Source organism: Phaethon aethereus, assembly GCF_964289735.1.
Source record: "Phaethon aethereus genome assembly, chromosome: 13".
In the NCBI taxonomy this organism is placed as follows: Eukaryota; Metazoa; Chordata; class Aves; order Phaethontiformes; family Phaethontidae; genus Phaethon; species Phaethon aethereus.
In genome coordinates, this window is record NC_138589.1 from 2,255,600 (window position 1) to 2,270,060 (window position 14,461).

General features: G+C 48.1%; 1 protein-coding gene across 3 annotated transcripts in view; it reads right to left on the bottom strand.

Moving 5' to 3' along the window:
- Positions 1–468: 468 nt before the first annotated feature.
- The window catches only part of WDR59 (WD repeat domain 59), a gene marked incomplete at both ends in the record, with an annotated part of 47,651 nt that continues 33,658 nt past the window's right edge, over positions 469–14,461 (bottom strand). For 2 of the 3 annotated variants that reach the window (XM_082005907.1, XM_082005905.1), the window contains 8 exons: positions 469–704; positions 1,817–1,959; positions 2,378–2,504; positions 4,065–4,137; positions 4,230–4,377; positions 5,468–5,580; positions 7,444–7,525; positions 8,993–9,126. In XM_082005907.1, coding sequence (XP_081862033.1) covers positions 469–704; positions 1,817–1,959; positions 2,378–2,504; positions 4,065–4,137; positions 4,230–4,377; positions 5,468–5,580; positions 7,444–7,525; positions 8,993–9,126 — 1,056 coding nt within the window. Of the gene's footprint in view, positions 705–1,816; positions 1,960–2,377; positions 2,505–4,047; positions 4,138–4,229; positions 4,378–5,467; positions 5,581–7,443; positions 7,526–8,992; positions 9,127–14,461 lie in introns of all 3 variants that reach the window. The other variant, XM_082005906.1, reaches the window with a different exon arrangement.

Here is a 14,461-nt window from a genome sequence, read left to right on the forward strand (position 1 = left end):
TGTAGAGCTCACTGTTGCTTGCAAATTATTTCTGCCTTAACTGTGCAAAGACAACTATTTTGCTCACTTTGAGGCCCTGTAAGGAGGCATCTGGAAAGACACTAAGTAGCTGGAGTGAGTTTGGCTCTGCCAGGTGAGCCCTTCCCACAGGAGCTTTTCAACACCTTCTCATCCCAACGGAGACTAGCCAATATTCACACACCCTTCTGCAGGAGAGTGCAATTTTTCTGGTCTGGCATCCATCGCCAGCAATGGACACAGGGAGTTTGGTCAAATCAGTCTGAAAGCAACCTGGGAAGCATAGGAATACTGGAAGCACTTGTAAATGTCACTGCAGTGCCCCGCCAGGACATCCTGCTTCAGCTCCCTGTGGCATCTCCTCCAGACGCTGTGGAGCAGAGCTGATTCAACATGGCTTGGGAATTAAATATTAAATCCAGTTCATGGGCGCCCTGCTGTCACCACTGCTCAGAAGGTGCTCTCGAGCAGGCAGTGGCATCCACAGCCTGTGGGACACACCTCCTGGGTGCGAAACCACTCCATCATATGGCTGGTGTGGCCTCCGTGTCCGCAGGTCAGGCAGAAATTAGAAGAGCCTCGCACCGCCACGTGACAGATTGCGCACTGGAAGGTGAAGCCCTTGCAGATGGCACACTGGGTGCCACGCACCTCGCTGCGACAGTGGCTGCAGTACACGCCGAACTCTGGCGGGAGGAAAAGAAACAGAGAGCAAGACAATTAGTGCTGGCAGAATTGTGGACAAAGAAGCCCTGCATACAGCTCTCCCCCGCCACCCCATCTGACAGATGCATCCCCTGCTCAAGAGATCTGCCTCAACATCTCCTCAGCGTGGGAGAACGGTATCTTATAGAGGCCTCAGTTTGGTCTCCATACAGGAGCAAAGACACGGGCAATCGGCGTGCCAGGGCGCAGACTGGCCCACCGACAGCTAAACAGTCGTCGGCTGGGAACGTGTCTCAGATTTCTAGCTTGGGACACGCTGACATATGCTGCGGGGATGAAGGTTTCCCGCTGCTCTGTCTGCCTCTCATCACTATGAAGCGTAACTAAGAGCAAACGAGAATGGCCTTTGTTTCTCATCAGAGAGAGCACAGAGCACGCTCAGTGTGTGCGGTATCAGTGTCATGACTGTTAGCCACGGGGCGGCAATGGCAGCGGTCGAAGTCACCAATTTTCACTCCAGTTTCTCCCCAGAGGAGTCCCTGGTGATGAGGTGAGACTGGAACAAGAGCTAAGCAAAGCAACCACTGCTTCTCTGGCACCTCTCACGGGCTTCTCTCCTCCCAGAGACCTAGGAAGAAGACATTTCGGCAGCTGTCCTCAAGTGCCAGTTCTGGGCAGCTATGCTTCTGAAAATATTCTGGGAGAAAGGTTCTGTTTGCCTATTTCTTGGCTAACTCACCTACAGTTAGCGATCTTGTAATTTTATGCATGCACTATAAGGACACTTCAGCCCAGAATCAGAGATTAGGACAGTGCACGTCTGGACTCTTATTCAGAGGGAATAAAGAATAGCCATCAGCATAAATAGCTGAACACTGCTAGCACAGCGGTATGTGTGTTTCCAGCTTTGCTGGAGAGATGTTATGGTCTACAAAGCCCTTGAACCAACATCTGCAAGCCTCGTCTTCACCCAGAGCTGCAAAGAAGCTAGAACCATTTGCTGGCAGAGCTAACCTCAGGGCAGACCGATGGACACTTTTCATCCTGCCTGCTTGAGTGCATGTTCCTAAGCTCTTGAGGCAGAACTGTGACTCTGCCTGGGCAGCCAGAGCAGACCAAAGCAGGCACTCACCAATTCCTTTGTGGGGATCAGGAGGACAAGAGACAAACTTCAGAACCTCAGCCCGCTTCTCTCGCAGGCCCCAGCGATAAAGGATTTCTCCATAGCACTTCTTAAAGTCATCAAATTGCTGAGTGTTGGCAGGATCCAGGAGCCTAGAGGAACAAACAGATTTGCCATCCACCTGCTTGACTCTGAGACGCTGATTGCAATCCTCTTCCCAACGATGGCTGTGCAACCAGCTCATAGCGCTAGAAGAGCAGCGGATTACTTCCCACGTGTTGCTTAAACATTGCTGAGCGCTAACTGGTCTGGCCTTCACTTGTTTTACACTCAAGGGTGTGACGAATGGGTGGACTACCATCTAGGGTCCCCACCACAGCCACTTACAGATGCAATCCCAGCAGAGTTGAAGTGCAGTGTGACACTTCTCCAAATGACTATCTGAATGAAAAGGTCTAGGAGCAGCTGTGCTACTTCACAGCACGAGGAGAGACCTGGCTATAGAGTTCCAGGTGACTTGGGCACAGAGTCAGGCATCTCTGAATACCCCCAAGGCACGCTATAACCTACCTTTTGTTTTTCTCATGCTGGTCTTTCTCACGCTCCCGATGATCGGGATACATTAGGTTTCCGTAGCGGAAGTCATCTGGAGAAGACTCACACCAGGGAGTGGAGGCCTGCTCCGTGTCTTTGTTTGCTGCAAGCATCAAGAGGTTGTGAGCATACCTCAGAAAGCATAGCGCTCACCAGCACAACCTCCTCAAAACCAGGGCGGGGAAGGAAATGGAAGACCACACATTCGCACACCCCAGTTTTCTCCCTAAGGCATGGTCGTATCACCTTCTGCATTCCTACAAACACTGCCCTGCCTTAGAAAACTAAGTACCAACCTCTACTTGCCAAGTGCTTCTACTGCGCTTCCATCCACAGGGTGGAATGGGGATCATCAGGCAGAGAAATCTAATATGGAAGAATCCCTTTTGCCTTCCGCTTTAGACAGAAAGTATCCAGGCAATCAATCCCATGGAGTTTGCTTGGGGACATTATTCCCAGCAGGCCAGGTTCCTCTTTCCTAGCCAGGGAAGACTCTCTTCACCAGGGCTGCTGTTACACAAAGGGGCCTCTGTATGGAAGGTATTGCCCTGGGGGCAGGGAGAAGACTGCTAATAACCACTACAAGACAACATCATCTCTGTTAACCCCCATTCTCTGCTCTTCCTCGTGTCACAGATGCCTTGATATGGCACTAAAAAGTCACAGCTTTGGTGCTAACAGGGCTGATGCTGCCCCAGGACATATACATCGCTAGGGATCAGCCAACAGCTTCAACTCTGACACTGGAGCCCTTAGGAGTGACTTGTCTCTGACACCTTCACAGCTCAGCAGAAAACGTCCTTAGGTCCACGGGTATTCATGCCACCAAGAACCCAGCATTCCCAACTGCTGCTGTTTTTCCAGTGACGGGAGAAAGCACAGCACCACTTTTCCTCCTGAACCCTGTGGAATTAGCTGGCTGATGACATTGCAAGGTTGCTCTTGATAACGGTTCAACAATCACGGTGACTGGGAGAGATGCCTGAGGACTGGAGGGACAGAAATGTCACTTCTGTCTTCAAAAAGGACAAGGAGGAGGACCCAGGGAACTGCCGGCCAGTCAACCTGACCTCAAGCCCTGGGAAGGTGATGGAGCAACTAATCCTGGGAACCATGCCCAGGCACACAAAGGACAAGGAAATTACCAGGAGTAGTTGGCATGGGTAAGAGCCTCAAACTGTGCAAAGTGCAGGGGAGTGCTGGGGAAAGCTTACGGCACCAGGCAGCACTGAGGCAGTCACTCCACGTGCTTGCTATAGCCAGGCTGGAAGCAAAACAGCACAAACTGGTCTGTCTCTTTACTTGTCTCCAACTGGAAAAGGCAGCAGTGGAAGCTCTTGGCTCTGGGTTAACGTGCGATCCAGGGACCTAGCTCAGTATGTCTAGAGTGTTTGTAACAGTTTTTTCACAGCCCAGTCAGACAGCAGGCCATAGAAGTCAGAAGGGGCAGGACTGTGAGAGCATTGACATGGCTACTGCAAGCCCTGCTCAATTCCAGCCATGGAGTCACATCGCATTGGCCAAATCCTGGAAAGGTGCTCTGGCAGAGCACATCTGCAATCACTGCCAGTGCTAACTCCATTCCTTCCTCACCACAGGAGCCATCTAAAACCTAGGCCAGAAGGGAGGGAGAGTCCTCTCTTTACTACCCAGGTCTCAGTACCTATGCTCCAGCCTCCGGTGCCAAGTCCGGGATCTGACATGCTGGAACAGGAGCCAGAGGAAGTAAAGCTGGGCTGTTGAAGGGGAAAGGAGAGGAAATCATGTCAGCTGCATGAGAGATGTTCAAAGATATCCAAGACAAATAGGAAAGAAATGGTGATCATACATATCGGCTGTGGGAGGCCAGGTTGGAGGCACGCTGAGGAAAAGGGCCGTAGGAGTTTGGACAGCCCTGTAGCCTGGATTGGGCTTCAAACACGCTGCAGAGCATGGCCAGGGTCTGCACATCATGGAGCTGCGAGTAATGAGCCAACCTGGGAAAAAAGACAGACAGTATGAGACTAAGCAGAATTCAGTGGCAAAAGCATGGGAGACTCCAGGGCAACTAATTTCCAGCCTGTTGCATAAAATTGATTCGGGTCACATTACTGTCCACGGGAGGCTTGTGCGCTCTGCAGGACTGCGCTGTCTTTTCCAATCACAGCTTTGAGGAGCCAAGTCTTCCTTCTGAAAACACTTGTGGCCTAACAGGTGGGAAAAAGATGGGAGCTCTGGGAATCCAGCAGTGCTTGTGGCCTGATTATCCCAAGTTTGTGCAGCTTCAGGAACAACATCCATAGAACTGATGTTAACCGGATGTAAAGCTGGAGCCATTAGACTTGCCCCCAGCCATAATGCCTTTCTGACAAAACCCTCTACATGCAAGCATTCCATGTCTAGATCACAAGGCAAAACCCCACCACAGGTTTTCTGGATGGCTGTGAAATTTCTAGATTGCTCTGAAGACTCAGAGTGATAAAGAACTACCTGTCCTCCCCTCCCACTGCTGCCACACAGCAGGAAAGAGCTAAGGTCAAGCAACAGTATGTAAAATACACCATGCAAAGCCTGTGCCTCCCAATCGGGTATATCAACAGATAATATCAATTACTAATTATGTCCCCTCCTGAACAGATTCACTGGCAGGAAGACATTTGCAGCTAACACTTGGCTTTGAGACTAGCCAGAATGACTTCCCACTTAATGCTATATGGCAACAGTGAGTCTGAAGGTGAACAAATCAGCTGCACCAACACACTCATTTAGGAGGTGGGGAGCAGAAAACCAAAATCTCTAAGTCAGGCATTGCAGGCATGCTGGAAAGCAGAGCTCCTATTACTCAATGTTAGCCAAAGACAACCAGGGTGCTAGATGGGAGGCCAAATGCTGCCTCCTGCACGCCATAAACACACTTGCAGCCTCCCTTCTTGATGCATCTCAGGCTTGGGGGGGGGGGGGAAAACCCAAAAAACCCAAGCTGTGACCCTATTCCAAGTCTAAAATGATTCATACAATGTACATAGTTGTGAAGGGCTCTGCTTCAGCAACTATTCCCCAGCCCCTCCCTGGCATTCAGACACCTACAAGGACTCCAGTAATTGACGTCCAAATGGATGTTGTGCCCAAGGTATCTCCAAATCTGGGTCAGACTTCGGTCCAAGACAGAGATCAGTGGCTACCATGGCCAGTGACCAAACCTGGCAGACAGGAAGGAAAAGCATCAAAGCCATAATTAGAAATAACCACACTCCCAGGGCACAGGCATGCACAAATTCACTCACAGACAGATAATAATGGATCTTGCTTTTTTTTTCGCCCCCTCCTCCTCCCTCCTAGCAGCAGGGAACAGTTTCAGCTTCTGTGTCACCAATAATATATAGAGTAACACAGACCTGAAGCCTTCCCTGTCCCACTTGCTTTGAGTTTGGGTTGACAGACCTGTCAGGGTAGCTCAACAGATTTATTAGTGCATTTTGTATTCACAAACCTCCTAAGGGTTTAAATTTGATGCAGTTCTTGGGTTCGGAGATGTCTGGTGGCAGAAAGTTTACTGGTGAATCATTATTTGCATGAAAAAGTATCTTTTGATTAGCTGTATTACTGAACACTTCCGTTCTCCTAGCACAGCCCGGCACAGACAGGAGTACGGTTTGCCATTTCTACTCCAAAAGTTTAACTATTTCACATGACATTTCTCCTTTATTTATCATCCTCTACTCTGAAAATGGTTCCATGTTTTCAGTCTCTATACCACTGATCTAGGACTGTTTTTTCTGCTGTGCCTTTTAAAATGGAGCAACTAGAATATTCCAGGGAAAAGCAAAGCTCCTAGTTTGGCATGAAAAAAGAGTAGGACAGGAAAAGGTGCACAGTGCTGGAACAACAGCAGAAATCAGAGAGCTGATAATATGGAAAAGTAAAGAAAAAACACATGCTCCAAGTACAAAGAACAGCCAGGAACAGTAGTCCTAGCTGTTAACTGTGAAACCAGAAAGAAACAGGAGAGAAACTGAAACAAGGACAGGGTTGAGTACAAGAGAGCACTGAAAGGAAATGGGAAAGATACCACTTCCTACACTGTTATAGAGTACATCTTACATGTAACCTGCAACTCAAGCCTCCGTGTCTGCTAGGAACAAGGCAAGCTGGAGTTCCTAGGACAGGGAACTCCTGTAACTCCAGGCTGGAGTTACAGGAGAAGAGACAGGGAAAAACAAGCAAGAAACTGAGCTATCTCAGAGAAATCTTGCTGAAGTTATTTCACCCAAGCTCTGGTCCAACAGGGGCAAACCAGACAGCAAGATGAAGCACAAACAAAGGGGGGAACTAGACCTACCTTCTCTCTCCTGGTCTAGCAGAACCCACCAAGAAGCAAGACAACAGCTTTAGTTTGCTTCTGCTTAGATCAGGTAAGCCTATGCACGTTCCCTGCCGAGGTCTAGGAAGAGCCAAATGCTCAGGAGAGGTGCACAGGCTCCTCTGGCAGTGCCAGCCCACTCCCATGTCCTTCAGGCACTCCTGAGTCCTGTCAAATGTTCTGCCTGTTGCGATGGACATCTGGGGATGGGTCCCTGGGCCCTCCTGGGGACAAGCTAGGTGCAGTTAGCACCCAGTGCCAGTGCAGATGAATGCCGAACAACGGGAATGATTGCATAAGAAAGACAAAATCACCAGTCAAAATGCTGACAGCAGCTAGGCAACTGTGTGCACAGTTACTCCATTTGCTGACTCAAAAGTACGCTGCGTTCCTCGCTTTGCCTGCAGGAATTTCCTGAAAAATGTGCTTCACTCAGTTTGGCAAAGAGTGTAAAACAATCTGCTTGCAGCCCTGGGAAGGAATCTCTCAATGCCAAGTCAATGAGGTAGAGACCACCTCCGTCCCGTCTCTGCCACTGCCAGAGGAACCTGTGCACCTTGCCCAAGCATTTGGCTCTTCACCAACCAGAGACTCCCTGAAACAACTGCTGAACCCAGGTGGCTGTTTGGGTATCAAGGTGACAGCACAAGCCATTTGAGGGTAACACGGCATGCTGAGGAAGAGCTCTCATTCAACGTCATACCTGTACGAGATCCCTCCGTCCCACAGCCAAGGCTGAGGCAGCATTCTTCTGGCAAGTCTCCTGGATATTATTCACATTCAGTCTAAAAAGAAAGGAGATAGTTCAGCTCTGGTTGGCACATTACCTACAAAGGTAGGGACGGATGTGGGGAAAGTGGTACTGGCAGCAGTGAGTAGCCCAGAACTTCCTGATCAATACGAGCCTGCTAGGATGGCCAGGATCCCATCCCTTCCTTCTCTGTTATTCAGGGGTCACTGCCATCCTTCCCCAGTTATTCATCTTCACGTCAAATCCAGCTCCAAACTAGCTGGGATTGATCCTAAGAAGCACCATTTCCAAGAAGATACCGGATCAAACTTGTGCCAGGATATCACCCAAGCCAAGATTCCTTCTTGTCACTAGAAGCTGGTGCCATCAGTTACACAGTCCTGTTCCCATTCAGCCTATTAGTCTGCTCTGACTGACCTGGAGGGAGATGGCAGTACGCTGCGCAGGAGCAGGCTGGTCTTCAGCCTGTTCCCCAGTAGGATAACGCATCCACCGGGGACTCTCCGAGAGGCTGGCAAGGTGGGCTGAGGAAACCCACATGGGCTTTCCTGCTTATGGTCAGAAATCTTCCTGAGACACTTGACACTTTTACTGCTTAAGATCTTACAGCAAATGGAAAAGGGTCAGGCTGTTTACACATGAGATCTCCAGGGAAAAAAGTTCCAACAGGTCTTTTAAAGAACATTCTTTTTAATAATAGAGAAAAGAGAGAAGATTTTTTTCTCTCTCCCCCCTGCCCTTGTAAAAAGGGAAGCCTGCTTCTTCTCTGAATGTTCATAGACTGGAAATTCGGTGAAGGGCCAGACAGTATTACCAAAGCTAAGGAAGAAAAAAATTCAGGAACAGAGATTTTGTAACTACCTGAATTATATGGTTTGGAAAAAGCAGCCCCTTGTTTTAGAAAAAAAAAAACAAAAAACCCCACACAACACACAAAACCAACAACAAAAAACCAACAAAACCCCCACAGAACTTCTCCATCCTCCACATCAAAGCAGAAGAAATTGTTGTACAGACACTGACATGTAGAACTAAGTCCACAAGTGAACGAGGCTTTCCCAATACTCCTGAAATTTAAAAACCTTATGAGCTAGTAATAATTTTATAGTATGAAAATGTACCTGTATTGGGATTTTTAAGCCTGTACATTTAAGTGTGGAGTTTAACATCAAATTTGAAAAAGAATTTGTACTAGTAATTTCTCTCTTTAGCTGACGAAAACCTGAACCTGTAAGATTTGCAGTGATGATGCTGGAGTATCAGTTCAAACTCTGTGTAGAATACACCATCACAAATTTCTCCCATCACACTTTTCAGGTTTATAGGAGGCAAGACCCCTCTCACAGGCAGAGAGGGATACCGTAAAAAAGCAGCAAGGCAAGAACAGAGGAAGAAGGTACAGAAACATTCAAAGATCAGTGCAGACTGATTTCAGGATTAAAGCGCAGCAATGTGAAAATCGGCTGCTTTCATTTGGGAAAGGATGCCAGCCTGTACTCACATGTAGAGCTCTCCCAGCAGCTTGTGGACAGGCAGCAAGCAGGAAATATCTTGGATAATAACTTTCCCAGCGGCTTTGATGGGCCGGTTGTTGGCCTCTGTCCCTTCTCGTTTGCTTTTCCACCTCCTCGATTTCTGCAGAACAAACGGCAAAGTGTTACTGGGGAGGAGGACAGCAGGCTGCTTGGGCCAGGGAACAAAGCACTAGGGCCAGGAATAATGCAAGCAGCACCCAAACCTGCCTTTCAGAAGGCTCTGTGTTACCCTGGAAAACATCCATGACATGCTCAGGAGAACAAGCATCTCCATCTGTAGGAAGTGAAAAGCAGGTCAAGGCAGCGAGCTCAAGGTCAAACTCACTCAAAAAGTATTTTGTGAGTTCCCCTGTGAAAGCCAATAAGAGAACAAATCAGCATCTGGATGCCAATCAAACCTGGGCAGGTTTGGCAGGAGGACAGTTCAATTATCATTCTCATTAGAGGTCTGGGAACCCTCTGCACACAGACCACTGCTGACTTCAACCAACGCTCAGCACAGAGGCATGTGGGAGGCAGCTTCCGCTTGTCCTTCACTTCAGGGCAAGCTGACAGCTCCAGACTGTCTCTTTTGATCTCCTCTTTCAGTGTTTGAGTACGTCCCTGTTTAGCATCAGGACAGGGTTCCCACCTCCTGCTTTATCAACAGCTTCAAAGAAATAACTGGCAGATGATAAAGCAGGGCCGAAGTTCTCCTAGCCAGGATCCTTAGCTACCGTGCTCACAGCTACTTACGGCTGGCTCAGGACATAAGGGAGATGTGGGGAGAGAAAGAAGAGGAATTGACACAAGGGAACAAAACCAAGAAGCCAAGATTCCCAAATACTCCCCGTAACAGACACAGAGGCCACCTTAATGCCAAGCTGCATAAAGCTACCTTGGCCATGTGAAACACCGTAGAATATTTGGCTGGTACCCTGGCCTCTTCCAGCTCCTCACTCTAGGAGGGCGAGGAGGAGGGATGAGAGGATGTGCAGCAGCACAAGAGGCAGAAGGCACTGGAGCTCTACCAAGGGAAGCACTGTCTGCTAAGGCAAGGCTCCTACATGCAGCGAAGAATGCTTTGCAATGCTGCTCCCCTGTGGTGTGTTCCCTCACTGACACATGGAGTCGAGGCTCCTACACAGAAGTGTCTCCTGGTCATACTGAGTTATGGAGGGTCCCCTGAGACACTTGTGGTGGGGCTTCCTACACCCCTATCTGAAGCAGAACCGTACCTTTGGAGGGGCCAGCAAAGTAGCCCTGTGCCAATGGCTCTGCACGGCTGGCAGAGCTTGCACAGGCAGCACATTGGTGCTCCTGAAGAGCAGGCTGGGCTACGGGAAGGGCAAATCTTTGGCCTGCAAACAGGGTCACCTCTACTGTGGATGTCAGGCCAGCTCTATGATGGTTGGGTGCCAAACTGCCTTTGACCATGATCATGCAGTCCTGTGAGAACCTGGGCAGGCTTATCACAGCCACAATATGACCTTAAAAAACACCCTAAGAACCTTAAGAATCAATCCTTTCTTCACTGCCTGCCTGGCCCAAGCTTAGGCCAACATGCTGATGGGACCTTGCCATGCTGAGCACACCACTAGCACATGCCACAAGAAGAAAAAAGGATGTACTCCTGAAGTCGCTCTGGACACTGGGTGACCTGGGCTCAGAGGCTCAAGCACAGGCTTGACAGTAAGTGAAGAAGGCATTTCAGACTTAAAGGAGGTGAAGGTGGATTCTTCCAGGGAAGCTCAAATGACAAAGCATCACCAGTTCCCCTGATCTTCCACCATTCCCCAGAGTAAAGAGGAGCAGAGCCTGCATGGTGCCCAATATTCAAAGGTACCAAACGCTGGTGGAAACAGGGCTGTCAGCATTCAGTGATATGGAAAAGCTGGCTGATTGGGGCCTAATTTGGTTCTCTGCCACATCCCTCAAGTCTTAATTCATCCAAGCAGAATTTGCCTGCAGTATTTATCTGCTACATCATTCTGAAGCTGAGAAGTATTATGCAGTGGAAGGTGGCTAGAACACGTTCAGGTGGGAGACCAAACTCCTTTCAGTCCATCAGTTCCTAATCAAGGCACTGTTTGGATCAGCTCTGGCTCTCTTACCACTGGGCAGACTACATCTCTTTGGATAACGCCTAAAAACATAGCTACCCTTCCTGTGCTGAAGGATGTTGGGCTGTATTACAACAAGGTTCCCAAACAACAGTGGCACTTGTGCCTCATTCCTTGTCAGGGCAGGCAAACACTGTCTCCTAGGTGCAGCGAGGAGCAGCTGATGCTGCCAAAACCAATACTTGAGCAAAGCTTCAGAGCCCCAGCACAACGACATGCCATCAGGGCAAGAGCTCAGGCACTGTCCCGGAAGGGTTACCAGGCTCCTCACAACAAAAGCCATTATGTGTGCTGTGTCTGAGCAGGTATTTGAACCGAGGCTTGTGGATGCAGAATGACATTCTGCAGGGCTATCACCAAGGGCTTCTAGGACTTGGCAGGTAATTTGGAGAGCAACTTGCCACCTCCTGACCATCTGTAAGTCTGCTGCCCCGACGACTCGCAGCTGATGGAGAGTTCCCTCTGACCAAGGCAGGTTCACTGCCTCGTCATCAGGAACAGATTCAACCTGCTCCTGCCCTCTGCAAGAGTGGACTGAAGAAGCCTCCCAACAGGCGTTTCAAAGACTAGAAACATGGACAACACATACCACTTTCCACAGGTAATTCAGTCACGTCTTTTTGGGAGGAGAATGACAACAAATGAGGATGAGGATGGAAAAGAGATCCCATGAATGGTTTCCACTGCTTGCTGTTAGCATATCACCAGACAAATGAAGACACCAGATGCATCAGAATCCCCTGAAAACTTGGACTCACAACAAAACCGACCTGTTTTCTTCCTCTTAGCACTGCCTATTTACTGGTAAAAAGGGAACCCCTAATTCTTTACTGGTGCAGCTCCTGGAGTAGAGTCAGTCGATGGCCATATGCCTTGCCAATACTACACCTCCACAACCACTACTTCTGCCCCTTGAGCTGTGACAGAAGAAAATCCACAGGTAGAATCACCATTTAAAATGGTCTGGTTTTTTGCAATTCAGGTTTGCCTCAGCTACAGCCAACAAAGGGTTAGAAAAAAAAAAATACAATTAGAAGTATGGGAATCATCATGGATGAGGTAAAGCTCATCGCCATTGACAGCAGAAGCTCTACTTTGAACCAAATAATTGCTGGTGTTAATTTAAAGGAGTAGCTCTCCACCAGGCAATATTTGAGCACTTTTAAGAGGGATTACCAGAGGCAAGGAAAGCACTCTAGCTTGGGTCTCTCTGGCAGTGCTAAGAAGCTCCCACTATGGTGTTATCAAAAGGTGTCACCAAGACACATGGACATTAGGGTAGAACAGAAAACACATCTGTTCCTAGGGGCTGCAGCACAGATCACAAGGGGGAGCAGGGAACATAACGGTTGGAGCTGAAGCAGAAATCAATAAGCATGCACCAAGCTAACTACTGACAGCAGAAGGTCAAAAACACAGGTCTTCTGCACTGTCCCCAATATTTCTAGCTCTTTCTGCTGTCTAGAATCCATGCCAAGGAGAACTGCATCTACCCAGCTGCTCCTGAGAGTTTAAGGAGAAGAAGAAAAGAAATAAAATAGCTACAGTGATAGCAAATTAAGGCTCATCAAGTTCCTCAGAGGAGCAGAAGGAAAGAAACCAGAGCATTTATGACAATCATGGGGTTGGAGGTGACAGCGGGGAACAGCACTGAATAATGACTAAAAAAGCTAGCCTGCACCTGCACTACCATACCCAAGGCTGTAATTTGCTGCAATCTGAGGTGATAATGATGGCAGTAAATGGGTTACATGTAGAAACAGATAGCCCAAGAATAAGCCACCAACTGCTTCGTAGCAACCACCATCATCACTGCATACTCAGCAGAAGTAGTTACAAAATGCTGCATGCCTGCTCGGAAAGGATGCTGAACAGTTGGGTGTGTGTGTCTTTGGATCCTGCTGAGGCAGGCAGCGCTGTAAGTAGCATCATGAAATGTAAAGTGCTGTTTCACATAAGCATATAAGGGTTGCGGACAGAAGGGAACAGACTTGATGCCAAAGACTGAGCTGCAGTAAGGCATTTACAAAATAAGAGAGTTAAACCTGCTCAAAGTTAGGTTAAAGCTGCTTCTAATATTATTTTTTTTCATAAAATTTAAAAATTTCTGCCTCCCTGCAGAAAGCTACGCTCCTTTATTCTGAACAACTGCCTACAGATTAACTCCCCCATGCAGGTCACGCAGCACTGCCTGGATTTTCTCTTCAAGATAATCAACGTTTACTATTCCAGCATCTCCCACAGTACCAGCCAACTTCCACAAAGGGGCTAAGAAATCTGAGGCACTTTTGAATCAAGTGCCCCACAGCAGGAATATTTCTTTATAGCTTCCATCAATGAATAGCTGGCACCTGCCCTAAAGCACAGGCATTTCTGAAGTGGAGGCCAGTCATTACCTAGAAAAAAGGAGGAATTATTCCTTCTTCTAGACTTGCTGAGCCCTTGCTTCCCTGAGCACCTTCAGCAATGCTGAGCCCTCCTTCCAGAACCTGGTCTGCACAAATAATCCACACCTCTCTTTGTGCATGCCTGCATCCTCGCCGTGGGCACTATTGCCCACTTTAGAGAGCATGATTAGCCTCTTTCAAAGGTTATCCACAAATACAATCGGTTCTTCAAGGCTTGGACTAATTCACGTATCATTTTTAAGTATACTTTACACAAAATTATAGCTTTATCACACCACTACTTGCTCTTCCTTCCAAGCCAGTTATAACGGAATTAATGGCCCTTTGTGCACAGGGTGTGTTCCTTGCTTGGTTTTCTTTCTTTCAGTCTGTTCCTGATCCAAGACAGAACTTCATTTCTTGCCTCCACTGCTCACATTTCTTTATTAGCTCTTTGCAAAAACCCTTGATGGAGTCAAGTAAATTACTTCTTGTTTCTTTCACCTATTATTTGCTAGTGTAGTCTTAGAGCTGTTGTAATTAGGAAGGCTTGATCCTATTATACCAAGTTAAATTAGGTGTTACAGGATTCTATTTTATTCCCTGCTGTCTTATGAAGAGATAGCATGAAGGACAGCAGCTGTGAAAAACCACTTGTTCACACAGCCATTAAGAAAAATGGACTAAAGAGATCATCTTTAAATTGAAATGGAGTTTTCTAATCTTTGCCTATGCTTGGCAGATGAGTGATGAGATAGCAATTGCCCAAATTTACAGCACAGCTTGAGCAACGCTGGTATCATCAAGATGTTCAAGCTTGAGGGACATGTGGACCTGACTAATGGAAAACAACTGTCAAAGCAGTCTCAGAAGGGCAAGTGCCAGGAGGAGGGAGGACCTGCCAGGGTGGCTGGAAGTGCAGCCACTCGAACTTAATACAGGGTGG